General features: G+C 41.4%; 4 protein-coding genes across 5 annotated transcripts in view; 1 reads left to right on the forward strand and 3 right to left on the reverse strand.

Moving 5' to 3' along the window:
• The window catches only part of magi2b (membrane associated guanylate kinase, WW and PDZ domain containing 2b), a 69,312-nt gene extending 57,974 nt beyond the window's left edge, over positions 1–11,338 (forward strand). Inside the window, exons 12-22 of the mRNA XM_029522422.1 lie at positions 413–444; positions 1,952–2,144; positions 2,267–2,382; positions 2,759–2,951; positions 3,488–3,727; positions 4,674–4,859; positions 5,218–5,533; positions 6,141–6,360; positions 6,464–6,607; positions 7,102–7,240; positions 8,179–11,338. Of these exons, the coding sequence (XP_029378282.1) occupies positions 413–444; positions 1,952–2,144; positions 2,267–2,382; positions 2,759–2,951; positions 3,488–3,727; positions 4,674–4,859; positions 5,218–5,533; positions 6,141–6,360; positions 6,464–6,607; positions 7,102–7,240; positions 8,179–8,873 (2,474 nt within the window). The 3' untranslated portion in view covers positions 8,874–11,338. The remainder of the gene's footprint in view (positions 1–412; positions 445–1,951; positions 2,145–2,266; positions 2,383–2,758; positions 2,952–3,487; positions 3,728–4,673; positions 4,860–5,217; positions 5,534–6,140; positions 6,361–6,463; positions 6,608–7,101; positions 7,241–8,178) is intronic.
• A 307-nt stretch (positions 11,339–11,645) lies between these two features.
• Positions 11,646–16,000, reverse strand: LOC115056517 (endoplasmic reticulum-Golgi intermediate compartment protein 2-like). The gene is made up of 14 exons (XM_029523020.1): positions 15,892–16,000; positions 15,531–15,778; positions 15,337–15,445; positions 14,900–14,946; positions 14,723–14,790; positions 14,496–14,536; positions 13,891–13,992; positions 13,713–13,805; positions 13,487–13,542; positions 13,263–13,361; positions 13,080–13,177; positions 12,826–12,988; positions 12,471–12,550; positions 11,646–12,349 (listed from the first exon to the last, which is right to left on the reverse strand). Exons 2-14 carry the CDS (start codon positions 15,634–15,636, stop codon positions 12,281–12,283), a joined length of 1,131 nt encoding a protein of 376 aa, XP_029378880.1. The 5' UTR covers positions 15,637–15,778; positions 15,892–16,000; the 3' UTR covers positions 11,646–12,280.
• Positions 16,001–16,882: 882 nt separating this feature from the next.
• Positions 16,883–19,667, reverse strand: kxd1 (KxDL motif containing 1). 2 transcript variants are annotated; one of them, XM_029523480.1, is made up of 5 exons: positions 19,537–19,667; positions 19,113–19,245; positions 18,289–18,441; positions 18,163–18,209; positions 16,883–18,054 (listed from the first exon to the last, which is right to left on the reverse strand). In XM_029523480.1, exons 2-5 carry the CDS (start codon positions 19,208–19,210, stop codon positions 17,798–17,800), a joined length of 555 nt encoding a protein of 184 aa, XP_029379340.1. In that variant the 5' UTR covers positions 19,211–19,245; positions 19,537–19,667; the 3' UTR covers positions 16,883–17,797. The 2 variants fall into 2 exon arrangements, with proteins under 2 accessions (XP_029379340.1, XP_029379339.1); XM_029523479.1 differs by having other exon boundaries at positions 17,798–18,054; positions 19,113–19,232; positions 19,537–19,652.
• A 612-nt stretch (positions 19,668–20,279) lies between these two features.
• On the reverse strand, positions 20,280–26,513 carry sinhcaf (SIN3-HDAC complex associated factor). Its single transcript, XM_029522862.1, has 6 exons — positions 26,377–26,513; positions 23,819–23,946; positions 23,612–23,711; positions 23,395–23,518; positions 23,087–23,237; positions 20,280–22,512 (listed from the first exon to the last, which is right to left on the reverse strand). Exons 2-6 carry the CDS (start codon positions 23,944–23,946, stop codon positions 22,194–22,196), a joined length of 822 nt encoding a protein of 273 aa, XP_029378722.1. The 5' UTR covers positions 26,377–26,513; the 3' UTR covers positions 20,280–22,193.
• Between the last annotated feature and the right edge of the window lie 745 nt (positions 26,514–27,258).

Genomic DNA, 27,258 nt, shown 5'->3' on the forward strand with positions numbered 1-27,258 from the left:
AGCCGTGTGTGTGTGTGTGTGTGTGTGTGTGTGTGTGTGTGTGTGTGTGTGTGTGTGTGTGTGTGTGTGTGTGTGTGTGTGTGTGTGTGTGTGTGTGTGTGTGTGTGTTGGGGGAGGGGGTCTCTCTGTTTTTGCCCACAGCTAATGATGTAATTATGTTGAAAACAAACGCAACAACCAAACCTGTTTAAGAAAAGTAATACAAACAAGCCCAACACAGGAGAATATGAAATCAGCAAAGTGAGAATGAGAACTACACCAAATGTTAAGGGAAGATGATTTTAATCTTAATATCTCATTTGTAGAAACCATTGCAGTTGTTTTTGTTGTGTCCTTATTGTTATCTGTATTTTGTTGTTTGATGAAGATCTGAAAGATTGTCTCATTCTGCCCTGTCTTCTCTATTACACAGGCCACATCTCTCCATGGAAGGCCTCCAAACAGGTACAAAGAATGAACAAAAAGTTTTTTTGCTTATGTGTGTGAGAAACAGGCAGACAGAAAAATGTGCATCTGTGAACTAGATTTGTTTGTTTTAGCGGGGATGGTAAGATAGTAGCATCAAGGATTTTTGTTTGGCACTGGGGCTCTGTTGTAACACAGGCGCTTGACTTTTGCTGTATTGTGACCTGCTCGTTGGTTTGAACACATTAGATCTTACACTTCACAAGCTGCGGGACGATCTGAACTTCACCTGTCACTGCCCAGACGATCAACATTCATTCATAATGTTATTCTGAACATTCAGATGTGCTGAACAGTCCCTCCAGGATTTCGCAGACCTTTTTTGTGATTGTTGCGACCTGAAATGCCTGATTTCCCTGCAGCTTTTTCAAAACATTGCAGCAAAAGTTGCGGCAAAAGTTGCAATGCTTTGAAGCTTATTTTTTCAATAAAATTTAATCAACTTCTACTGCACATCAAAGGCAATAATGACATCTCCAACTTTGGTCTACTCTCACGTTAATATTTTCAATTTCTCAACAGTCCCTCTTATACTTGGTAACTTCCATGCACAAACACACACACGATTTGAGACGCAGACCCCCCCCCAAAAAAAGGATGAGTAGACCTACCCCGGTAAAAGCTGTCCCCAAGAATGTCCCCGAGTTGCGCGCAGACTCAAATTGCTGATGTCACTAGCGGAAAGCATGTACGGCACCCGGAAACAGAAATCTTGGTTGCTACGCTACAGATAACAATCTGTCTGTTCAATTTATTGTTCGATTGAACCAGAAGTGGCCGTGATTGGACCTCTAACTTGGGTTGAGACCACCAGTTTTGAAACTAATTGCTGGCTACTCATTTTAACTAATACACACGTGGGGGCAGACTAACCTGATTGGTTGAATTTGTGGTAAAGTTTGCGGTGATTGGCGACAGCACGGATCCGTGGAGGGACGTTGAGTCTATTATGTTTTCCTAAATTAAATCCCATACACTGGTTCATTGCCACTCTGTATTCTGTTGTTTATATAGAAGACGATACATTGTGGCAGAAAAGCAGAAATCTCTCACAGTGTTACCATCTATAATGTGGGATGGAGTACAAATAGCCTCATCAATATTTTTTTTTAATAATTTTTATCATTCTGTTTTGTTTGTTGTTTGTTTTGTTGTTAAAACATTTTCAGTGAAATAAAAACAGACACCATCTGGCTGTAGATTGGAGGTGCTGTGTGTTTAGGTTGTGCCACTCAGAATCAACACAATACAGTACTTTGTTGTGTTGAGCTGTTGTCATTAGGTGATGTGATAGGCACAGCTGCTTTTGAACGATGAGACCAGTGATGTGGCTGCCTGTTAGTGAGTGTGTGAAGCACATCATCCAATTCTAATTTGCTTTGCATTGCTGCATCAACATGAACCAAATAGCAGGTGTATCCCAGGCGACATGATCCATGTACCCCCCTGTATCTTCAATTAAAAACAGTTTGTGTTTCCCTTGTAGCTGAATGATCAGTGGGACCCGCATGGCAGCCCTCAGGCAAACCTGTCTGGTCCAGTCCTGCCGCCTGGCACTCCTTTCCCAAACCAGCCACAGCACCGCACTTCTGTACCTGATTCCACTGAAGGCTTTGACCTTAACAAGCCTGACCCTTATGACCTTTATGAGAAGTCCAGGGCTATCTATGAGAGCCGACGTAAGTGCAGAAATTTCTAGTCATTTTATGTAGAACATTATGTTGCATTCAACACATGAACTATGTGGGTGTGATATTTTAGGCGATAAATCATTTATTGTTTAAATGTATGTGTGTATCAGGTCCAGAGTATGAAGAAGTGGAGGTGCACCTGCTGAGAGAGAAGACCGGGTTTGGCTTCCGCATCCTGGGGGGAGACGAGGCCGTGCAGGCTGTGAGTCCGGACGCCCGTGACAAGGCTCGTATGGGACGGGCTGGACCACAAACATTTTTAACCTCACGCATACCAACCTCGTCTGACATCAGCTCACACAACTAACCAAAATAACATGCGCGTGCACACACACACAGACAAGCACACTTGGACTTTCTCACACCTTCCTGACTCACTAATTGCTCCGTACCTCCCATACTGATGGAACACCTTGCTAACTTGTGCAAGTGTACAACAGCATGCAAACTGTGAGAATGTGGCAGCAGAATATTTTGAAATTGAAAAATGCCTCCATGGCCTGAAATTAGTTTGCAAGCTAGATAAATCAATTATTGTGTGTCTCACTCTCTCATCCCTTTCATCTTCGTCTATGCTGCTAATATTGATTTTCTTTGAACAGATTGTTATTGGCGCCATAATAGAAAACACTCCTGCTGAGCGTGATGGCCGACTTCGACCAGGGGATGAGCTAATTTCTGTGGATAAAAATGTGGTTGCTGGGAAACCACACAAATATGTAATAGACTTGATGCATGCAGCTGCTCGCAATGGTCAAGTTAGCTTGACTGTGAGAAGGAGAGTGCAAATGCCGGGTGAGGAAATGATTTTGTTTAGTTTGGTTCTGTGTTTGTACTCTTGGGTTTTTATGCTAGGGGCTGCTGGGTTTTTTTCCTTGCTGTTTGTCTGTTTGACACTTTACCAAGACTCGACAACAAACTGCACATTTCACTGGCAACAAATTAAAAAAGAACCTGTGTACTGTAGGATCAGTGCGTACTTCTCACTCACACATATTTTCTGTGGTAGAAGATCACACATATATCTATTCTTTGTTCACTGCGCAGCTTGCTGTGATTTGTATGTCTAAATGCAGTATACCTGCAATGCCTGTGGGGTTACACATGAGAGACAGACAAGTAATGTTTTGCCTCGACAGGATCCCTGCTGTAGGTAGGGAGTTGCTTTGTTGCATGCAGACCCTGGAATTTCTCCAGTGGCTACATTTAAAGCTGCTTTCATTTGAAAACAAGCCTCAAGTAAATTACCTTGCTGGGTAAACTAGTTGTGTTGGCTCAAAGTCACAGCTGTTGCTTTGGCTCAATCTGTCTTCTCACTTCCTTTCCTCAAGGTGAACTGTGTCCTGTTAATGGCCGCAGCCCCGGCTCAGTGTCGACACAACACAGCTCTCCACGCAGCGATGCAGCCTCAGCCTCAGGCCCTCCGACGGTCACCATTCCTGCTCCCACGGCTCCACCAGAGGGATCCACCCTGCAAACTAGTGACGTGGTAATTCATCGTAAGGAGAACGAGGGCTTTGGCTTCGTCATCATCAGCTCCCTCAATAGACCAGAGAACGCCACTGTCATCAGTGAGTTGCTTCTGTCTGGATCCCTAAAGGTTGTTACTGTTTTTTTTAAATTGTTCTGATCGAGGAATCCAAGGTTGGTATTTGTCCTTGGTTGGTTGTTTTTGCAATAGCTATCAGTCCTAGTGCTACAGTCTCTGTTGCTCTTCTACAGTTCAGGAGATTTTAATTTGAATAATGTTAAATTTTTAAGATATCAGTGGATAGCAGATAGCAGATATCAGAAGATACTTCACTCCAGAAATGGGGTCATAAGTATAATATCCGTATGTCTTCTTTTCTAATAACCTTTGGGTTGGAGTCCCCACACCAATTAATTTATTTGAGTAGTATTTCTTAACCTGTTCGATAGTTTCAGAACCTTTATTAGCTTTGTGTGTGTGTGTGTGTATTCTTATTTCATGCCAAGATAGTTTTAAACACCTTAAAAGTCTTGAATGTTGTTTTATATAACCAATATAAATATATTTAAACAGACTGTGGGGTTTTTTGAGTCAGCTTGGATTGAGTGCACACTGAAGATTTTATTATATCCTACATACATTAATTCAGTCACAGAAACATGCAGTGCACTCAGTTCATTTCTCTGCATGGTGTATCCAGAAATATTTTACACTGAAGATACTGAAGATTTTTATTTATTTTTTATTTTTTTGGGAATTATTTGTTTAAGACATCGATGAAAGTTTGTTTTTGTTTTTTTTTTAAACCACGTGCATTATTTTAAGATCAGTGTATTATTGCCGGTTCGGGGTTTTGGAAGGCTAAGTATTTCAAACTGTAGTTTTTAAGTGGCTGCACATCCCCAGAGTGTTGAATTGTTGAGTCTCATACAACAAAACAACTCAAAGTGTTATTACCTCCACTTAAAAATTACCTATTAGCAGTGTTGTTCGTGTCTATTTTCAAAATTGGTGTTGACCATCATTTTATTAATGCCTCCTCCCAGCTGTGCCACACAAAATAGGACGCATCATAGAAGGCAGCCCTGCAGACCGGTGTGGGAAGCTGAAGGTGGGTGATCGGATCCTGGCTGTCAATGGACAGTCCATCATCAGCATGCCACATGCAGACATTGTCAAGCTTATTAAAGATGCTGGACTGACAGTGACACTGCACATCATACCAGAGGAGGGTAAGTATCAGTATTCTTCTATAGTGTTTTCATTGTAATTGATGAAGACCACTGACCAAAGTCATTTTTCTTTGACTTACATGAATTATATTTTGTTTTACTTGTCTAAGGGGAAGCGTATAAAAATAACCTTCAGGCAAAATTCAAAACAAGGACACATGTTTATGAGGAGAGAAGCTCCTGCAATGTTTTGGTTGCCACATTTGAATTCTAATCATTTTCTATTTGTATGCTTTTTATCACTTTGCAGAAAATTCTTCTTGTGTATCAGGAGCATGCTTTTTTCAATTTCTTCAAAATGATTAACTCCAGAGACATTTTTCAGGTGAATGCTTAGCTCACAATATGTTCCTCATAGGATCCCATTCTGGGCCAAGCTCGGAGAAGCAGAGCCCTATGACCCAGAAACACAGCCCACAGACCCAGCCCAGCCCTGTAGCCCAGCCAAGCCAAGGCGGCATCCAGCCTGCCCCAACGGCTCCCCAGCCAGGCCAAACGTCCACTCAGTCAGGTCAAGCACCTGTGCAGCCCAGTCAGACACCAGCTCAGATAAGCCAAATTGTGAGTGGACCTCCTGCACCAGCAGCCTCCCAGCCTGTACCAGCTGGAACCCAGCAGAGCCCAGTCACCCAGGCTTCTGGTCCACCTCCACAGCTCTACCTCCATGATGGCAGGTAAGAGTTGTACTAAGTGGGATGTTCCTGTTTGGACTCAGCAGGGACACTTGAAAGAAATGAAATGAAATTCCTTAAACAGACACTTGGTGACTGGAAGAAGGAGCAGGATTTCTCAAAGGTGACAGATATCAAACTATTTATAAAGATAAGAGAGTGTCATCATCTTCTTGCATGCCAGTAAGTTCAAGAGAAAACCTGTGACAACTTTTGGCTCTCAGGCTGGTTCCTTCTTTGTTGTGTAACACTACTTGGCTCTTATGGTGAATAATTTACTTTCGGGTCTCGCTTCTATAATGCAGGAACCCAGCAGCATTCAGGCCTCGTATCAAGATTATGAATATGTGGGTGTGTGCATGGTTGGGTGTGTCTGTATGTGAGCCTCAGATCAAGTTCCAGTGGGAACTTCATAAAAGTTTAAAACATGGAGTGATATTTCTATCCTTGTACTGGTTACCCTTCTTGGATGCATACACACAGTAATACTGTTATTCATATGGCAAACTAAACACATAAACCTCGTCTCTTAATGGTTCTTCTCAACAACGGCGTGTAAATCATGCCACAATTCCTCCTCTGATCTTGTTCTGTTCTTTGATCCTCACAGGTCAGAGGTAAAAGCCAGACAGGACGTCAAACCTGACTTCCGCCATCCTCCATTCACTGATTACAGGCAACCTCCAGTAGACTACCGTCACCCGCCGGTTACTGACTATCGACAGCCTCCAACGCTGGACTACAGACACCCACCTGGTCTGCTGGACTTCAGACAGCATCCTGCAGCTGCACAGTTTCCCCTGGGCATCCCTGCTGACTTCAGACCACAGGTACAGCCAGACAAAGAACTGTCTGCTTTTGCTGTTTCAACACGAAGCCATTACATTTATTTGCTGTTGGTTTATTCCAACTTCTCTTCATGCTGCTCTGCAGGACTTCGATTACTTCACAGTGGAGCTGGAGAAAAGTGCGAAAGGATTTGGCTTCAGTATCCGCGGGGGCAGAGAGTACAAGATGGACCTATTTGTGTTGCGCCTTGCAGAGGATGGTCCTGCCATACGTAATGGAAGAATGAGGGTGAATTAACATAAACAATTCGATAAAAAACACATTTTATAATAATTAATTTTAATTACTGCCAGTCAACAGTAATTCTGTTAGTCAGATGCACAAATAGAATTAGCAAAAGGTCAGTATGTTTAGTTTTTGATGATGAAAAATGATATCACATAACTTGTTGCTGTGTGATTATAGTCCACTACATGTAAAAATATTTTTTTCTCAGTTTTTCGTATGATGTTTCATTATTCAATAGTAAACGGAGAAGCTTATTCTGCTGTCTGTGCTATCTCTATTGTGGGGCAGTTACAAAGGTCAAGAAAGGGGAAAGTGAGTCAGTGAATGTAAACTGAGTGACTGCGTGACCCTCTGCTCACCCTCAGCAACTCCACCTAGTGGCATTTATTCCCCGGTTGCTCCAGTGCAACATTTTTTTGTAGTCAGCCTTCAACCTTCCACAGATACACAAAGTTCGAGGGAACGCAACCCTGCCCTCTGTGTGTCTCCTACAGGTGGGGGATCAAATCATAGAGATTAACGGCGACAGCACCCGTGACATGACTCACGCTCGGGCCATTGAACTCATCAAGGCTGGAGGCAGGCGGGTCAGGCTGCTGCTAAAGAGAGGCACAGGACAGGTGCCAGAATATGGTGGGTTTCCCCAACACAGCCTGACATCTCCAAATGTCTGACCTGTTGCACTTTCTCGTTGCTTCATCACCTGATCTCTCTCTCACTTTTGTACTTGAAATTCTATGTTAGGTTCAACATTACTGTCTTATAACCATAATGGCTTTTTCTTCTTCGTCAAATACTGTGCATTTTATTCAAGAAAACATTAACATGTATTAACTTTAACATTCTCTCTAAAATTCTATTCATCTGAAATTAAACATGCCCTTGTGAGTTCTTGCTCTCTAACTTGGTCTAGTAACCCCTCTGCTTGAAGTCTAATGATTGGTATAGGCTTTTACTTGCCTTCCCTTAGGAATGGTACCTTCCAACCTCTCCATGTGCATGAAAGGTGACACACTAAGCTCCCCCTATTTCTTCCTAATGGGCCACTCTAAAGACACGGTTTGTGAAAAAGTGCACGTCTTTCTTTGCATACTGATTCATCTGTGTGTTCTGCAGTTCTCTGGGCATGCATCCATGTGTGCATGCTTATGACTTTATGAACTAGAAAATAGCAGCTGTTTGTTTTTCTGTGTGTGTGTGTGTGCTTGGGTTTGGGTGATTATGTGTGTTACTGTTTGAAGTGACCCCTCAAATGAAATAGTGTATCCTGAATAGGCTTTGAAGTAGACGGTTTCACACAACAACAAATTTGTGAATTGATTTCAGGCTCTGAATAAATCCTGCCATGTTAATGCAGATATCTTAATAGAGGCCTACATGGGCAGGTGTTTGCTGCTGTCACACATTTGCATGCAAGTTTGCTTGACATTATATCAGGAAGTTGCGTATCACTGTTTCATTCTGTAGATCAGATTATCTCTCTGCATGCACGTGCATGCTGGTTGTGACATGTTTTTTTTTTTTTTCCCTCATTCCAGTTCACCTGAATGTGTTTTGCTCCTCCTTAACAGACTGTGTCAGCCCCTGGGATCCCATTTCTACAGCCCACTCTGCCCTGCAGGAAGTGACCCTTGAACCTCATCTGCGCCCATTGCTCTCATCCCATCCAGCCTCAGCCCCAGACTCCCCTCATCAGCTCCCTCTAGACGCCACAGTGTGCATGGCAGACAAAGCTCCACCGCTGACAGACCACAGCTCCATCAGAGGAGCAACAGGTGGCAGGTCCACCCAGCAGAAGTGCATCATCAGGGGGCAGGGAACCCCTCAGGGTGCTGGAGAGGTGGACTGTGGACCAGGCGACAGACAGCCTTGGGTTCTGCCTACTAATGCTGTCCAGGGGAGGTCCAGTGAAAGACGAGAGAGACAGAGGGAGAGCTGCTCCCCCTGCTGTGAGAGGAAGGGCCTGCACACACAGGGGATGAGCTCTGTCTGGCCCTGGGACACATATGTGAGTGTGAATTCAAACGGAGCCTCTCTGGCCAGTGCAGATGGACATGTCAGCCTCCAGGAGAGGCTAGTGTCCAGAGGCCTATTTCCTAGAGAAGAAGAGCGAGCCAGCGGCCACACTGGGCTCTGCTGCCCTACTAAAGCTATGGAAGATCCTCCTGTGAGGAGTGCCGCTGCCTCCCCTGGGCCTTGGAACATCCCTGGGCCTGATAAACTGCCTGGCACCTTGAGGTCCTGGACCTCCACAGTAAGCAGGTAGAATGGATCTAGCTGGTTTGGACTGGATCACACTGTCTGGCTTCTCATTCAGTTCACCATTGGATGAACAGTAAATCTCCCCCGCACTCTTTTTATCCTGTTTTATTCTCCATTTCCTTCTGAGATCATGTTTTGTTTCAGTTGTTCTTGCGAGATGATTATTACACCCACCACCTTAAAAAACCGAGGAACTTTCACAGCTTTTGTAACATACAGTATGAACCCAGAAAGAGAGATTTTGCTCCTTCAGTTGTGACAGCTGTTGTTCTGATCACAGATGAAACACCGATGTCTGATTCTGAGTGGAGCTGTGCTGCGTGCGTGCTTAAAACTGCTCAAACAGCTTGGTCAGTGCAAAATAACCTCAAGTGGAAAAAGGTTCCTCGTAGGAGAGACATATGTATATCCAAGAGGTTTACTTTTGCTCCATTTTCTCTTTGCAGCGGGATGAATGAGACTGTAAATCTGTCAGATGGAGGGAGTGATGCTGAAACTCCTAGAGGACTGAACCGAACGACAGTCTGGTTAACGTGACATATGTTAAGATCTCAAACGCCTACCAATATATCATATACTGTAAATGTAAAGATGTGGAAAATATGTACCAAACCGTACCCGTCGGTGTTTTATTTTTTTGTTTTGTTTGTTTTTCTTTTTCTTTTTCTTTTTCAGGCCGTGTTGTAGTTAGAAACATTGTAAAGAAAAGAGTAAAAAAACACCAGGACAGTATTTTAGGATCACTATTTCCACGGCCTCGTCTATAACTACATATCAAAGACTGTGCAAGTCACCAAACCCAGACTGCTGAGGGAGGCAGTGGTCGTGTGCATGGACATAAACCACCGTGTCATTAACCAGGGGCTCACATGTCTTTCAGAGGTAGATTATATGGAGGATATCCTCTGACCAGGAGCTGACCAGTTACTACTCATGTGAGACAAAGATCTTTTTTCTTTTTCTTTTTTTTCATCAAATTCAACTTCTGAGTGACTGTCAAATGTTGGCTTAGTAAGAACTCATAATACTGTTATGTACACAAAAAGGTCATAAGTCAACCATGCAGTCATCGTGCAAAATAATAAGCTGTGCTGTAATCATTTGATGCTCAACTGAAACATTTTTGCCCAGTCTATATTTCCCACTTCTATGCCTTTTACTGTGCTATGTGTACCACATCACTGTGGGAGAGGGGCATCGGTGGGGAACAGGAGGCCGATGGTTATGAGGTGGGGCAGAGTGCCTTACTCAAACTAATGCAGAGCTGTTGCTGTTGATTTGTTTTGGGAACTGAATGCAAAACAGATGCTAGTAACCATGCACACATATCAGCAAACTGTTGAGTTGTGGAGCCTGTTTTCTTGGGACTTACTACCAAGCATTATATACAGATATCTCGATGCACTCTCAGCTGTATAGCTTTTCGATATTGCCATTGTCCCCAAGTGTTGAAGAGGAGATAAAATGTAGCCTGTAGCATTACACCCTCTTCTTACAGTCATCTGGGAGAGTCGAGCTGTGAATGTTTATCCAGACAGGGTTATTATCTAAGTGGACTGTGGTTTCTGTTGTCAGATGAGTGTTATTTCAGCTTTAGTTGTTTATTCCTCACATTTGCAGGCAGTGAAAATACTCAAAATCTGAACCCAATATTTTAGATGATCTGTGAAACATCTGATCACAACGTTTTGTTACTGGAAGAGTAGAGGCATGCTGCTATGAAACTGAAACATCACAGATGAAGTTACCATCATCCAGCATTTCTCCATTTTGATATCATCCATTTTTCTCTACAAGATATTCGCTCACAAAAAAAATGTCATCATTCAGACTGGAGTTACAAAAGATCTGATTGCATTGTTGTCCGTGAGACAGAATGCAGATCTAATCTATACTTGTAAACAGGAATAGAACTGGTGAACTGCTTTTTGGTGAGACAGTGCACCTACAGACTGGGTTACTAGTAAGACCTTGTGCATAAATTTACCATCAAGACTGAAGTTGGCCTAAAGTGGTTTCTGGGTAAAACATGTCGTCTGAATGTTACTGAGCTGAGTTAAAAGTTGAACAGACTTTTGGTTTATGTGATGAACTGGTTCACGTTAGTAAGGAGCATGAGATCATGCCGTTAGGCTTTAGAAATGTGTTTCCTGTATGTAGGTGAAAGAATATATCCAGCCCTCTGTCTCCATCCAGGTCGTCCCCCTGCCTGCTGTGAGTGATTTTGTATGCAGAAACAAAAAGTTGCTTTATTGGAACCTGTGAAGGATGGCACGTTCATAAATCCCCATTCAGATCCAGTATAAATGTGTAGTGTTAATTGTGTACTATTCACCTTGTACAGCTGTATTCCTACAAATATGGTTTACTGTATCATTGATACTGTAGTTTCAAAGACGTGAACAACTATTTTTATGAAATGCGACAGTACTGATATATTACATTTTGCTAAAAAACAAAAAACTTGTTTACTGAAAGATATTCTGAAATACTGTCAAATAAACTCTTGACATGGTGTAAAATATTCTTTAAGAGATTGTTTTACTCAATCACAAATTTGAGAGCGGAGCAGAACAGATTAAGTCAGTTAACAAATTCACATAAAAATGAAGTGACTTAAAACAAATGGTTGTTAACCAAAGACAGAATGACATACTCTCTCATTTCAGTTTCTTAGGTGTCTTTTATTAAGACTCCAATTTGAAATTAATGAATTAGACATCATGAACCTCTAAAAATCACGTGACAGGCAACTGAAGACATGAATGAATCCACAACAGATCAAAAGTGTATTTTATTTCATACTATCAACATAGGCACACCAGTCGCATGATTTAAAACATTTCCAAATCTTTTAAAAGCCCAACAGTCCCACACAGATTTACCTTTACTGTGGCCAATTAGAACTTGTCTCAGCTTGAAGTTGAACCGATCTTTACTAGGAGTTTTCCAAATTCACCAAACTGCGCTCAAGTATAACTTTATCACTGCTTAAACATGATCTATCAATCAAGCTTATACATGATTCAATTAAATCTGAGAATAGATCAGAATAAATTAAAGCCTGTGTGGGCAACACAGGACATTAAATATTTGGCACAGTTTAATCGAATAAAGCCAAAACTCAGAGGAATGTAAATACTTTCTTTTGTTGGTTCATCCAGTAAAAATGACAGAAAATTTGTGGACGTATTGATTGATTGCAAGCCTTCCAAGGTAGATGAACAAGCACATCTGAATCATCCATCCAGTCATTTGATAAAAAATAAAACATTATTTAAACATTTCTGGACAAAGTTCTTTTCCAATAAAAGAACTTGTAAACATTTCCCCAGAATCTCATCACTGATTCGTGAATTAGTCCATGATGGTAAACTGGCAGTCGGCTGAAGCCGAGTTGCATTCAATGTCTCATTGTTCAGAGTCATTTTCTGTAGGAGCTGGGCTTTCATTGTTTTCCTGCACATCTTGAGGAGCCTCCTGAAAAAGAAAAATGGGGAAATAAATAATGATAACTTGTTAAATTGCTCTTGTCTGTTGTAAATATGTTTTAACTCAAAGTGAATATTATGTTGAGATTTAGAGTTGTAGATGTGCTTACCTTGAGATTTCTGTAAATTCCCATTTGGAAACGACAGCAAATTAGATCGACCAAGAAGCCAACCATTCCATGGAGCATACCTGCAAATCACTTAAAGATTAGATGCTGATCCTCCACACTGCTTTGATGAGGTGAAAATTGCTTGTTTATGCTGTCGTGTGTTAGCTGCTGAAACAATAATTTCCTTTTATAACTTAATATATCCAGTAGAAATCCAGCAGGTAAATGGTCGTGTTCAGGAGTTTGTGCTCAGCACTTAGAGGTGTGGATGAAAACTGCACTGCTCGACGACGGTGCGATGATATGAACATGCACTTGGCACTCAATGGAACGTATCACCTCAGAGTTTATCTACCTGTGGTTGAGAAAATGCCTCCAATGATGCCACAGAGTCTGACGAGAAATTGCCAGAGGGGCATGTGCTGCTCGGTGACTTTGACCATTAGTGAACTGATGTCATACTTCATAAAAATCCCTGAAACTCCATGGCTACCTGCAGCATGATTAATCGCTCTTTCCTGCAGGGCAACAAGAACAACATAAACACACTGAGAATATCGACAGATGGTAAACAACACAAATATACAATCATGCAGGACCAAAGCCTACCCGCTCAGTGACTGAGTACTGATGTGTGTCAGCAGAGACCCTGTAAGTATTCAGCTTGGTTGGCACAACGGTGATGAAATACTGAAACATGTGGTTAGCTGAAGAAAATGATGAAAAGAAATATGTTGCAGATCAAATGATGACTTCAGATTTTAAAACAAACAACTAAAAGCAGAGACGTACGATCAGCAGTGACTTTTTCTGTGCCGTCCAGTGGGTTGATGAGCCCAGGGATCACTTCTCCAAAGGACAGGTGGTCGATCCGATGAGAAAAGTTATTAGCTGTAGCCAAATACCAAGTCAAAACAGTTATCAACATTTCATCTGTCACTGTCACAATATTAACATACTATAAGAGTCACTGCAATGGCAAAAGAATGAGAACATAAAGAAGTTAATAAACTCACCGTCGTGGCTGATCAGAGCAGCTAGATGAGCATGACCTCTGGGATGTGGGATGGACCTGTGGAGGGATAAAAAAGGGTTCTGTCTGTCATCATATCACAACATTTACTAATTAGACCTGTTGAGATCACACACAGAGTAATTAATTCTTAGGGTCTAGATGGAAAATACCTCATTTCTAATAAATAATCAATATGAACATGCTTCTAACCACATACTTCCACATACTTGCCAACAGTTATGTGGAAATTTCCTGCCACCTTGTTGACATACAGATGTCCATGTATCCTGCAGGCACTGAGGGAGGTGGAAGTGTCCTCACTATGGAGAGAAAGAGAATCATAATACAAAGGGAGTTCCTGGTTCTCTGAGCTCCAAAGAACAGATTATTTTTAGGATTGCTTACCTTTGAGGCTCGGCAGGAGGAACACCTTTTATCGCAGCCTTAAAGAGCACATCTTGAAGAGAGTGCTCCACTCTCAGACTCTCCTGAATGTGCAAAAGAGTCCTGATAGTGACAGGCAAAAACATTTGGGCAAAAATAATTAAATGGATAAAACAGCATCTTAGAGTTAAAGTTTGAACTCAGTGCATACCATGTCAAACCATATAGTCCCAATGAAATAGGTAACAAATGCCCTTTTAGTGTCCTTTTCAATTACTACCACTTTTATACAAAATGTAACACTACTTCCAATTATTTAGACCTGTAACAACTTCCAGCATTATTTAATGATCAACAGAAAATGAAAATACATTAAATCAATGAATCATTGTGGTTATCTTTTTCCCACTAAATTCTGTGGTTGCACCTCCTCAAATTTGGCCTGCAGCTTTTGATTGTCTACCAATAATGACGACATTGCAGTTCAACAACCAATTAGAGATATCATACACTGCATTATTTGTACCTGAAACATCTCCTTGTCAAAAGAAAATAAAATCCACAGAGCCAAAGCATCAGCAAGTGTCCTAGATATAACAGGTTCAACTAGTTAATTTGAATCTTACATGTGCCATAATCGTTGGTGTGGGGAGAGTTCAAAGTTGACCTAGAGATATATATATAAAAAAAAAAACAAGATCAGACAAGAATAAAGTATTACCAGTGGAAAAAAACTAATCAAATATAATGAAAATAAAGGAGTTTAAAAACTTTAACTTTACACTGACAGATTTCACCATAACTGCCTGTGAACCTCCTAATTCAGTACATATTTATGGTAGCTCATACTCACTGGTTCATATTTCAAGCCATCAGACGCAACCATGGTCTCTGCCAGATCCAGAACATCTGCACCGACATCTGCATGTGCCCACACATACATTTTAAAAACACATAATATCTTTCTCAGTCGCAGAAGACAAGTGTGATTTTGAAAAGAACTGAGATAAAATAAAATCTTTATACTTACACTGACATCTCATGGCGACTGTAATGTCCACATTTATCTTGAGTTTACTGTCAATAGAGAACAGAAGCAGGACTCAGCTGTCAGACTATCAGGAACAACTAGCCGAAAGTATGGCTGTCTAACACAACAGTAATGTTATTCATTCTATCTTTGTCGTATGATTGTTACTGTTGACAACATAACAGAGGTGCAGATTATGATATCAGTCCTCCATGATGTGTTGTGCTGACAGGTGTTTGTGTTGCTTTGCTCAGATACACCTCTTTGTATACTGTAATTCAGAAATGCACACAGTGATAAACAGTGGTTATCGCAGGGCTGCAGCAGTTTAGGCAATCTCCTCCTATTACACCGACATTTAAGCTCCGAAACACAACAACAACAACAACAACAACAACAACAACAACAACAACAACAACAACAACAACGTGTCTCACCTGATGAAGTCTTTGTCCACCTCATACTCGTAGCTCATCCATGTGTTTCTGTACACAAAGAACTCGAGGCAGGCGAGAGCAGCCATGAGGGTGAAAGCGATCAGAGACACTGAGGAGAAGTATGGAGACATGAAGGAGCAGGTGTGTGTGTGTGTGTGTGTGTGTGTGTGTGTAACAGCTGTGTGTGTCCGTACCTGTCCCACCGCTGGCCGTGGACTCCACGTAGCTCTCGGGAACTTTGGGGAAGGCGTCCAGCTCCCTGACCAGAGTCAGAGCCTTCTTCTTGGTGAGCCGCCTCATGTCGCAGCGGTGTCTCTGCGCCGGGCCGCCTCATAAAGCGCCGTTTTCGGCCGCAGGGTGACGCTGAGCTCCGGCCGGTCAGACGTTGGGCTCCGACGTCCGGGCTAACGGCTAACGGCTAACGGCAGCAGCTACAGCATGACTGAACAAAATGGCGGAACAAACAAATAGCACACGTTGGTGTACAGTCGGTTTTTTTGAGGCTTTCTTTCGAGGCCAAATAAAAACAAAACAGAGACACAAATAAAACCTCACAGGCACAAAAACACTTCCGTCAGGACATCCGTGATACGAGGTGAGTTGAGTCGGAGCAGTTTGACCCCGCAGTGTGGAAATAAAAGTGTCCGGTCGAGCTGAGCGCCCTCTGCCGTTAAAAACGCCATGTTTCACCGTGTCGTGTCTTCCTCTCATGGGATTTTACATCAGCTCGTTACTGAGATAATATTGTTGTTTTTACACAAATGAGCAGTGAAGGCGCGGATATCTGGTGGATGCACTCATAAAAAGGTGACATGTTGTAGTTACGCCCAGCAGCAGCATCACGTTAGATGTACAATGTAACAGTGTTAACTTTGCCCAGCAGTGGAAGTCTTATATGATTTCCAATGTGTCTAGTGGTAAACTCCTGTTGTCTAATTTCCCCAATAAATGTTTAAACAATTCATTATTAGTTCCAAAGTTGTAATGTTTTTTTTTTTTAACAAGTTTCAGATTGTTTTTAAGAACCAGGCTCGTTCCTCTCCTTAGCTGTGCTTTATGTACAATATTACTCAGCTGGAATATGACATGGCCCCACGGTTAATTATGAAGCTTGTTCATTCACAGCACCAGACATAAACATCTGAAAACCAACTCAGAGCAACGATTTAGACTATTTTTGATGTACACTACTCTGAATAGTCCCAGAATTTTGTTCTGAATACAAAGTTACATATAACAATGCCACTGCAAACGTATTGCTGCACAGTAAACCTTGAGTTTTGAAATGATGAGAAAACAGTCTACAGCATAGGACAATAACTACTGAATTTATCCTCTATACTGCCATAATGCTTAGAGCTTGATCATCTCAGTTTTATTTTCACAATGCTGTAATAAGACAGCTGTCAATCAAAGGACACACCATGTGAAAGATATTGTTCATATAAACATTTGTCAAACAAGAATCACCGTGTTCACATGACTGTTGACCTAAAGATTAAGTTCTATATAAATTCATATACTCTATTCCACCGATTTTGGACTGTATAGTCAATACAAGAATCAAAGTGTGAAGATATTAACCTGATATATAAACTGGTTCCATTTTAATATTAAATCCACTGACTGATCCTCTCCAACCCCATCATTATATATAGTTTGGTTTGTTTAAGAGTGACACCTGTTTCTCTAAATTATATGGCAACACACAATGCGTAAGAAGTTGCTTTATTGATCTTTCAATGGAGTAGCTTCCACTGTTCATCAGTAATCAATGCTTTTTCAATCCACAAATTAAAGCTGAGCTGCTAAAATATGACAGTAAAAATGCCTCTGTAATAGGTAGCAACCTGAAGGAGTGGCCAACACATTCAGTTACACAACCTGATTTCCAGCTTTTACAGCAAACTGGTAAAGTATCAGATTAAGTTCTGTTGAAATCGGACCAGGTTTAAACAAGGATTCACAGAAAAAAGCTATATTAGCACAATGTTTCTTGTACCACAACAACAATATTAAGTACTCTAAAACCATAATAACAACTTTGCAGGTTAAGACCAACTTTTGGCTTTCAGTTAACATAAATCATGAGAGACATCATGAGACTTCCTCCCTTAGTAAGGTGTGCATCTTGTCACACCCCAGAACAAATAAAATATGCCTCTGATCATATTGTGAGTGACCGTCTTTGCCCAGGTTGACGGTCAATAAGACAAATTATATCTATAGTGACATATTTTACAACTTCAAGTATTATTTGCAGTATTTTAGTGCTGTGTAAGTGTAGGATAAATAAACATACCAAGAAATACCCGGAGTCCTCATAGACAACTCATTACAACCTACATTAAGGTTGTTAGGGTCTTCTCAACAGATAGAATAAACTCAAATATGCAACATGACCTTCTGCTAAAAAGGTTTCAAGGATGAGTGAATGAAATGCTTTTGCAAACTGTCCATTTTATTCTGCGGGTACAGAATCCGGACCTTCATCCCGTAGAACAGCGATGTCCAGGATGTCTGATGTGGGCGTGTCAGGCTGCTCCTGGGAAAGATCTTCAGAACATCTGCTCACAGTGGGTGAAATCACATCTGGACTTGTGTCACATGACTCTGTGCTCTGCTCTGAGGTGGCTGTTACAATTCTTGTTCCACCACTGGGGAGAACCGGGTCAATCTCACCATCATCATCCTCCAAACTTGGTGTTTCATGAATGTCTGCAACAACAACAACAACAAAAAAAAAAAACATGACATTTGCTGTGCTGATGTAGGGAAGCTGATTGTCATTAGGAAATAATGAATTGAAAGAAAATTCTAACTCACTGCTGAAAGCTTCGGGGTACTGCTTAGCAATCTTCCCTTTTAAGGTCCTTGAGAAGATAAGGATGTGAAATGTGAAGAGGTTGTGCAGAGGTTTGTGTATGTTTGCAGTGGTGGGGTAGTGCTTACCTGATCCTCCTGAAAACGCTGTCTAAGTCTTTCTTCATCTCAACGAGCGTGCGAGTGTGGAGCAGAAAGCGCTCATTCATCTGCTGCAGTCGCACATTAGAAAGCCCATTGAAGTTGATCAGCATTTCATTGGTTTTCTCAAAGCGGTCAAGCCTGTTTCCACAAAAAGTCAAAAAAGCAACAATAATAAACAGATGGCGGTTTACAAAGAATGAGGCACGCGGTAGCGTCTACGTACAAGCAAAAATGGATCAGGGCTTTCAGGGGCTCAGCCCTGCCACATAACCGTGAGCCGATTTTCCTTTCTTCCTGACCCTCCATGAAACAAGATAGAACGAAAGTCGCTTCTGCCATAAATCTTAAGAAGGAGGATGATGATGAGCAGGAGCATTAAAAAGAAAAAGAAGAAGCAGAACAGGAGACCATAGTCTTTGCTTCTTGTTGTTGATTTCAAAAAAGCAGTCAGATAATCAGCAAGGGTGGCAGAGAGATGGATGAATAGAAGGTAAGGTGAAAATTAGGTCAGAAGCTGACAGGATAAATAACAGAAGGTTAAGTGCTCTGATATTTTGCTAAAATAATGTTGCCGTTTTAATGCAAATTAGCCTCCAGTTTTTGGTAGCTAGTATCCAGAATGGCTGAGATTAGTACTCAGTCTCAACATGTTATATATTATATCAATGAAATTCACCATTGGCAAACCTGAGACCACAGAAGACCCCACATACAAAAAATCCCAGTTTAACCACTGTGTATAAGTGATCTTCACCAAACAGCACAATATCTCCCCTGATGAAGAAGACATGAAGCTAATCGACACTCACATGTGTCTCTGAGCCTGGATGATGGCGTTGACATCCTCAGAGTTGACCATGCTCAGCATCCTGCCGCAGAAAACACTGGCTGCTGTGGTCTCCGCCATGATGAAGATCGAGACGAAAGCGCTGGCAGCAAAAGCTTTAATTCAGAAATGTGAGAGTAGAATGATAACCACAAAGATTACCAAAACAAGAGCACTGGGCCATGATGGAGCTTAATAATAAAACCAATCAATAAAGAGATGTCGCTGAACAACTAGGTAGAGTCAACATCGTTATTATTCTTCACGTTTAGTCAATCAACCTCAGTTTCGATGAGTTTTTTCAATCGCAAGACGATTACGAACAGATCTGTCAGGAGTCTGGACCAAACTGCTGTTAGCTTGCAGGCTAATATGAAAACGGGAGCAGAAGCCTTTATGTGACTTACCTCTGCTTCCAGGGTGGTTGTTTTCAACCCCCGCCTGAAGAAATGACAAATATTAAACTACATCTGGAGCCCAACGCTTGATATGACAGCTGGCTGTAAAATAAAAACAAAGCACTTCCTGTTTGTTTTTTTAATTTCCGGTCATACGACCACTGTTTCCGTTTTTTTTTTTAAATTGATTGATGAATATCTTTCATTTTTTTTAAACAGTGCTACAAAGGTACACCGCAAACAAATAATAAATAATATATTTAACCCATTATGCGGAATACGAAAAGTGTAACAAAAAAAAAAAAAAAAACAAGCTACAAAAAGATATATTTGGAAGGAAAACGTAGATATTCTATCAAAATTGTATAAGTATATGTAAATAGAAACTGCATGAGATGTAGTCAAAATTAGTCTATATTAGGTTATGCATTGATTTTCTTCATAGTAAAATGTGCTTTCGGTCAAACTGTTTCCAGCCTTCTGGACTTAGTAAAACTTTTCTTCAAGACACAAATCTGTTTTACTACGTGCCAGTCAAATGCACGGAAAGAAAAATTACAACTTTCGATTAACAATCCATACTTCTTGATGTTTATATTTAGTGACTTGAGAATTAGAGTCTGTAGTGAGATGCAGCATGTGAACAAAATTTTCACCAAAGCTTCGATAAATTTGGATCTACCTGCTGCATTCATGTTTATCACCTAACCACCTTAATAAATAAATAAATATAGTAACTCCACACTTCCAGAAAACTCACAAAATTACTTTTATTGAGGGACAAGTAAAAAAAGTACATGATGTATAAAAAATACAAAACTGCTTTGTCTAACTTGTAAGCTAAGTAAATGCATAGCAACAGTACATGCAAGTCTAGAGTTAGATATCCTACTGTTCTGTAACAATTTAAGCTACAGGCTAAATAGGGGGAAAGTACAGTTAGGTTGCAATCTATCATTCGTTTCATTCTACATGATACAGATCCAAAATGATGATACAGAATAAGTTAGGTTGCACGCAACTCAACTGATGAGTAAATAAATACTTATCATTTCACAAATATTGACAACTGGTAATTCAACACAACATTAAACAAAGCCTGTGTGAGAATTACATTTGATTTCTGATGTACAAAAACCATGCTACCTGCAATCTAAGGATAAGAAGAATTCAGAGTATTACACGTCTAAGTGGGGATGCAATGATGTAAATAAATATGAAATAAATAAATAATGAACCCATATAAGAGCAATATGGCTCACCCAACCCCTTATGTACATAATACACCCTCTGCTCCCAAGTACAACATCACGTGTGAAATTTCATATTAGTGTTTGTTTTTTAGAATACCATTAACATACATACAAATGACCTTGGACAAGCACAAGTGTCCTTAGAAAACCTGCATTGATTTGTCATTGGGTGAATTTCAATGTGCTTTGGCTTTTATTTGATAAATAAAGTAATATTAGGCTATATATCACAACACATTTGTGGTATATCTGAGGCAATGGCATAAAATTTCAGCTTGTATAAAGTCTTTTACCATATACTGAACCAGGAATGAGCGAAATCACTGATATTGATATTGCTGAATGACTATAGACCGATTATGTGTTCTTCTGTTGTATTGTGTGGTATTATTATGCAAAGGGTTACATTATATTTTTCATTTTTCTTTTTTTACATATAAAAATAAGTTACAACTTCAGAGAAATGGATCCAAAAAAATAAAAGTAAGATTTACAGTTTATATAAGGCCATGCAATTTTAGTAGACTCATGCATCAGATCATTAGGTCTTTTGGATGAGTGGCTTGCCATCCATGCAAAATGCACTACGTGTTGCTGAGGCCACAAATAATATAGCTACTGTCCCTTTTTGTTCCTAAATACCAATCCAGAATTAACACTAGCGCTGTCTGTAACACATAATTAAGGCTGGTGTATTTGCTGTTGAAGCTGTGAATAGGCCTTATTTAAATGGGACCCACATACATATTTGCACACAGAAATGCTAATCCAGTCTACAAACACAAAATCTTTCAAAGGAGTGGATGTCAATGTGAATAGACACAAACACAGGGGTTACTGTACAAGTCTGTGCTCTGTTAATGTAAAAGTGTCATTCATTCCAAAACGAGATATCCAGCATAAAAAAAGAGCTATCTACTCTGAGCAAAGAAATCAAAAGCATTCCCATCATATTAGTCATCTTGACACATATGCTTAGAAAATATCCATGTTGAAAATGGGTTCACCTGTATGTTTGAAATGTTGAGTAATGAATTTCAAGTAGCACCTTTTTTCTGAGTAAATGGATGTATTGCGTTTTGGAATAAAATCTTTTAAATGTACCAGCAAACTAGAGCTCCAGCATTTCACCTAAGGTAGATCAAAAAACACCACAAATGATGGCCCATCGTGAGGATGGGTGGAATATTAAATACAAAAAAAGAAAAATGACAAAGTGGAAACACAACAGTCCATAAGTTACTGTTTACAACATAATAAACAAACCTCCAACAGTATTATGGAGAAGACCAAAGGATTTTCAGCTGCTTTATGATCGAAGGCAATCTGAGGCAACTTCTTTCTGTAAGTGCTTGAGAAAAAAAACAGCACCCCAAAATTTCTTCAGAGACCTGTGCAAGGAGGATTTCAGATTTACCACCCTTCCTCCACCACCACGCTCCTGGTTGGAGGTGTTGTTGTGGTAACACATAACTGAGCAGGCTCTGCATTTTGCTCACATGTTGCTGTCTCCTTCACTTCCTCCTCCTGGGAATTTTGCCCACCAACATCCATGCCCACTTGGCCTTCAACTACCTCCACTTCTTCCTCATCCTCTTCCTCTTCCTCATCTTCTTCCTCCTCCTCTTGCTGCTGCTGTCGTTTGTTGCGGCAGCATGGTTTGAATAATTGTGGGTCGATGAGCACCTCACCAAAGCGCCCCTTGTAGATGATTCCACAGCACACCTTTTGTCTACAAAAAATATGGTACATGGTTCCCATTCGAGTAGATAAAGCAAAACCACAACTACATGGGCACAAATTAATCTCAAATTTTCTATAAGCACTCTCAAAAACTACCTGCAATTGGTGGTTCCAAACCCTACATTTTAACTATGGAGTGCTACTGTTTCGCTGTCTTACTCACCATGTCAAGTGTTACTTTCCTTGCGAAAATGTTTTTGTCAAAATCGTTGTCAAACATTCAAGTAAAACAAAATAAGGTCGATTCCAAAAAAAAAAAAAAAAAAAAAAAACTGAATATACTTTTAACCTACCATTACTATGAAATTTTAACAAGTTAACAGATGTTCACAATGAGTGGAGATCCATTAGAAACATTTAAAATAACACATTACACTTAAACTTAAACTTAAAATTTTTGGGTCAACTAAATCTACCATAGATTTTGTGATATTTGGTCAACTAAAACTAGACAAAAATTAAAACATTTTAGATGACAAATATATGGCTAAAACTAAATACCATTTTCTTCACAATACTAAAAATAAAAATAAATAAAATTGCCTGTCAAAACTATCACTGACCGCTTCCAGTAGGTGAGATCCAGAAAGGAGAAAACTGGTGAACGGCTGGATCCTGGGCTGAGCTCAGTGTCTGAACCGTCATCCGACAGGTTGCTGTAACTGGGAGACTGAGCCGGAGAGGCGCTTGAAGTGGTGCTGTGAGCATCTGAATCTGGTGGGAAGAACCAAGCACCAAAAGTGAAGGGATGATGTGGTGGTCCATGAACATTACGTTTGACAAAAACAAGCCTGCTCCTTTAGAACAACTCATGATTGAATGTTATCGAGCATGTGACAACATCATTGAAAGCGAAAAAGACAGCGCTCACTGTTTCTTTTCAGCTCTTTTTGCAGTCTGCTGATCTGGCTTGGTCGTGCCTTCTTTGAAATGGACTTTATCTTCTTGGGTCTGGAAGTTATCTTTAAACTGGGACCTCCTCTGGCATCCACTACCTGTGCAGAGCAAAGGAGAGAGAGGAAACGGTGGACTGTTAATGAGTTGGCATTAATCTGGTGTGCAATCATAACAATGAGATTCTCACTCACATGGTTCCAGTTCTTCTTAGTTCCCACTGGTAGCTTCTTCCATCGTTTCACCAGGAGCACACAGGCATTGCAGATTTCTCCAGATCGCGTTTCACTCAATCTGCAAGACAGTTACACTTAGTTTGATAAATTCTTTCCTTCAAACAGAGAACCTTACAATATACATCTCATGTGTACAAACTCCATGTGCTCAGGGGTGTTTCCTACCCAAAGCAGCTCCTGAATTCCTTCTCATAGCGCTTGCTGTCAGTGAAACGAGAGCTGGATGACTTAGCACGGCAGATGCAGCAGCCATCCAAACTCCTGTACATTTTCGGCTTGTGAAAGCCAAACATCTGTGTATTAAAAAGAAAAGATTTACTTATTACCACCTCAGGTTCTTGTGTGTGTATGTGTGTGGATCATGTGTTCATAGCAGAAACGCCCCCTCTTCTTCCCGCAGTCGAAGGCTTCTAGGTCAGATCAGATTTTGTATTTTACTCTACTATTTCAGATAATCCAAGTGTAAAATAATAGATACTGTTGAGACTTTGTCCCGATCACATAAACATCCACTGTAGAGATTGTGTTAATGCATCCTTCCGCTCTGACCCACATGGGGGGGAAGTAGGTCAGCAGTCAGACAGCGTGTCAGACGGATCATGTCACTGTGCTGCGCTCAGAGTATGCACGCTTCATTTTGGAAATTCAAAATATAAACATAAGCATGCACTTAGCCCGAGTGTACATGCTGCAGGAGATGCACTATATTCATGGTCCGAAACATCCCACACAATGGAAAGTTATCCTGGCAGAAAATTACAAAAAAACATAAAGATGTCCCAGGAAAATATGAATCACTCGCATGCAATGAGCGCGCCAATTATGCAGAAGAATTATGATTTATGTTGCTAGGCAAAAAATTATCCACCACACCACATGTAGCCCTGAACTGCGGCAAAACTGTGAGCCGCGCCCCCCAGACTGTGTTTTTTTTTTTTTTTTGCCATCGGTCCTGGGGGTCTTCTGTCAGTGCGGTGCCACTGAGAGCAGGGAAAAATCAAAACCTCTCACTTTGGTGGTTATCGCTGATGCTTGCTGGGGTTGGGCAATGTGGGAGGGAGAGAACTAGAAAGCAGCCGCCTCACGGATGGGGATAGAAAATGACACATTTGTCAGCAGAAAACTCTTCCAGGATAACTCCATACAATTATTAAGAAAGTCCATTAAGAATAACAAATAAGCAACCTATGCATCCTTCTAAATTATAATAGCTGATGGACTTCTTTATGTTTTCCCCACGGAACTGGCTGAGGCAATGCCCTATAATTATGCAGAGGTTGAATTATAGCTCTATTCAACCAGCAATATAAGCGATTGCACATTTATTTTACACCACTAACAACAGTACACAGAAGCACAACAGACTGAGGCAATAACATTACATAATACAGAGAGATTAATCGAAACAGCTCAAAACAAAACCGACATGGTAAACTATCGTAAAGACTTTATTTATTTAGTTATTTCGTAAAAAAATTGTTGTGAAGTTTGCAAAGATGTTTTTCTCCGTCGAGTGTGTCGTCGGTCACCAGCAGACGATCTCTGCAGCAGAATACAGTACGTGACGCAACTCAACATGGCAACACGCTTCAAAGGCGGAGGCAGCGCGGAGAAGGGGGTGTGATGCGATTCTCTGCGAAAGCTACAAAATGATAAAGTAAACCGTCAAATTCCCGTCTAAAGGGGTTGGGGCTTGGCCGAAAAGCACATCCGCTTTTTAAAATACAACAGGACGCCGAGCCATGCACTTGATTTTATCGAAAGAAAAAAGTGCAAGTCGCCGATTTCACCGCCCACTCCAGAGAGGAAGCATGGCATGCCACACGACCTGCTTCATGCGCACCCATTTTATAATGCCCGTCCTCTGCTCGACGGAGCCCGACTTCCCACCACAACATCAACTTTACGCAGCGAGATAAACTGAAGCAAACACGCTTCTAAATGCACAAGTGTTTGCGCTCGAATTTAAAAGACGGATTTTTCCGGAATAACGTGTAATTTGATCTTTACTCTTTGTTTATTCCAGAGCCGCCCCGCTCCAACAGTCCACCTTCAACTACATGTGCGCGAAGTTGACGGCGGCTGCTCTGTCAAAGTCCGTCTTTATGTGGCTTTTTCCTGGCGCTGAGCGTTTCTCACGCCGCTCGGCTTCCACAAAGCTCTCGGTAAACAGTGTTTTCCTGTTTTGTTGACAGCGGCGTCCGCGTGCTGAGCAGCATCTCTGCTCCGGGTGGGCGTGAGACTCAACTTGGCTTATTTAGCAGGCGTAGCTGTGTAGTAGCCTGCACGCGCTCCACGGAGACCACCGTGGACAGAAATTATGTCCTAAAACTGCATTTTCTCACCGAGCCGCTCATCATAACCGACTTTAGGTGCATTTGGGCAGCGACAGGAGGAGGCATGTCCCCCACCGACCGAATGCACCGAAGCAGCCCATCATAACAGCTAAGCCCCGCTGGTCATGCTTGCATGCGAAGGCCCTTCTCCCACTATTTCACACATCCGTGGGTCCACACAGCACTCCCTGCTGTACTTTAACTCTTTATAAAGTGGCCCGCACGCCGCGCTGACCACCCAGGCGGTTTTGCAGCAGGCCTTAAAAAAAAGCAATTGTTCTGAGACAAGTCGAAGCTTGGTTTCAGCAACACATCGGAAAAGCTCTGCCAAGACTTCAAATCTCATTCAAGCTCCACCACGAAAGCAGTAAAACAGCGTGTTTTTACCTTGTAACAAGTTGCTCGAAGCTCGAGTCAAAGTAATGGTCCCCTTAGCGCGTTGTGACGGTGCGACTATTATGAAAATCAACCCGCATCAGTGGCCCGCTCTCTTGTTGATGTCTGCGCCTGTGGACGGGACTGGATAGTTGAGGGCGCACTGCGCATGCGTCCCATCCACACCTCCATTTCAGAGTAGAGCAGGAGGGTTTTTTCTTTTTCTTCAATCAAGACATTTACATAAACGACGTGTGACGTAGCTGTGCGTCTGCGTTCTGCTGCCCTTATAAGGATGGGAACATTGCGCGGGAACTGGGGGCTCGGCCCCGGTTGCCATGGCACATTGGAGAATGTAAGCAGATGGGCGGGGCCTGTCGTTTTACTACGGAGCGCCAGATGGCCCGTCTGGAGGCCTACGGTTTTTAGGGGGCTCGGCGTCTCACACGGAGATGCGCTTTGTTGAGTCCAATTGCGTGACATCGGAGCAGATTAGTGGTAAATTAAAAGTGCGTGAAACATGGGGTGTCCGTCCAATGGTCAGCTGAGGGCGACAACTATCGGTGGCATTTTTTTAAACCAGCGGACCAGTCACAGGACCCCATTGGTTCGGGGATTATTCGTCCAGTGGTGGAATGTCACTAGGTATGTACTTTAATCTAGTCCTGTAAATAAGCACGCGCTTCTCTTACGCGTATTTCTGTCACTTGGCCACTTCTTCCATTCAATAGGAGATAATTTATCTTGTGTGCCACACATTTTTTGAGAGAGGTTCTTTCTTGTAACTTCACAAATCAAAACTTATAAAAAGGTGAAAATTGAACATTTTTATAGATGCCACTACATTGTTTATGTCATATATTTAATGGTTTCTTCTTTTAAATAGGAAAACTG

The sequence above is a fragment of the Echeneis naucrates genome, chromosome 16 (genome assembly GCF_900963305.1).
Source record: "Echeneis naucrates chromosome 16, fEcheNa1.1, whole genome shotgun sequence".
Classification (NCBI taxonomy): Eukaryota; Metazoa; Chordata; class Actinopteri; order Carangiformes; family Echeneidae; genus Echeneis; species Echeneis naucrates.

What these genes read in the sequence shown, in the direction of transcription:
- LOC115056517 (XM_029523020.1), bottom strand. Translation starts at nt 15,636, where the DNA reads ATGAGGCGGCTCACCAAGAAGAAGGCTCTGACTCTGGTCAGGGAGCTG. An exon ending in CACGGCCAGCGGTGGGACAG is followed by an intron (nt 15,446 to 15,530) that starts GTACGGACACAC and finishes ACTTCTCCTCAG; the next exon opens with TGTCTCTGATCGCTTTCACC. An exon ending in ATGGCTTGAAATATGAACCA is followed by an intron (nt 14,537 to 14,722) that starts GTGAGTATGAGC and finishes ATATATCTCTAG; the next exon opens with GTCAACTTTGAACTCTCCCC.
- kxd1 (XM_029523480.1), bottom strand. Translation starts at nt 19,210, where the DNA reads ATGGCGGAGACCACAGCAGCCAGTGTTTTCTGCGGCAGGATGCTGAGC. An exon ending in ATCCAGGCTCAGAGACACAT is followed by an intron (nt 18,442 to 19,112) that starts GTGAGTGTCGAT and finishes TTGTGGAAACAG; the next exon opens with GCTTGACCGCTTTGAGAAAA. An exon ending in GTACCCCGAAGCTTTCAGCA is followed by an intron (nt 18,055 to 18,162) that starts GTGAGTTAGAAT and finishes TTGTTGTTGCAG; the next exon opens with ACATTCATGAAACACCAAGT.
- sinhcaf (XM_029522862.1), bottom strand. Translation starts at nt 23,946, where the DNA reads ATGTTTGGCTTTCACAAGCCGAAAATGTACAGGAGTTTGGATGGCTGC. An exon ending in GAATTCAGGAGCTGCTTTGG is followed by an intron (nt 23,712 to 23,818) that starts GTAGGAAACACC and finishes ACTGTCTTGCAG; the next exon opens with ATTGAGTGAAACGCGATCTG. An exon ending in GATCTCACCTACTGGAAGCG is followed by an intron (nt 22,513 to 23,086) that starts GTCAGTGATAGT and finishes TATTTTTTGTAG; the next exon opens with ACAAAAGGTGTGCTGTGGAA.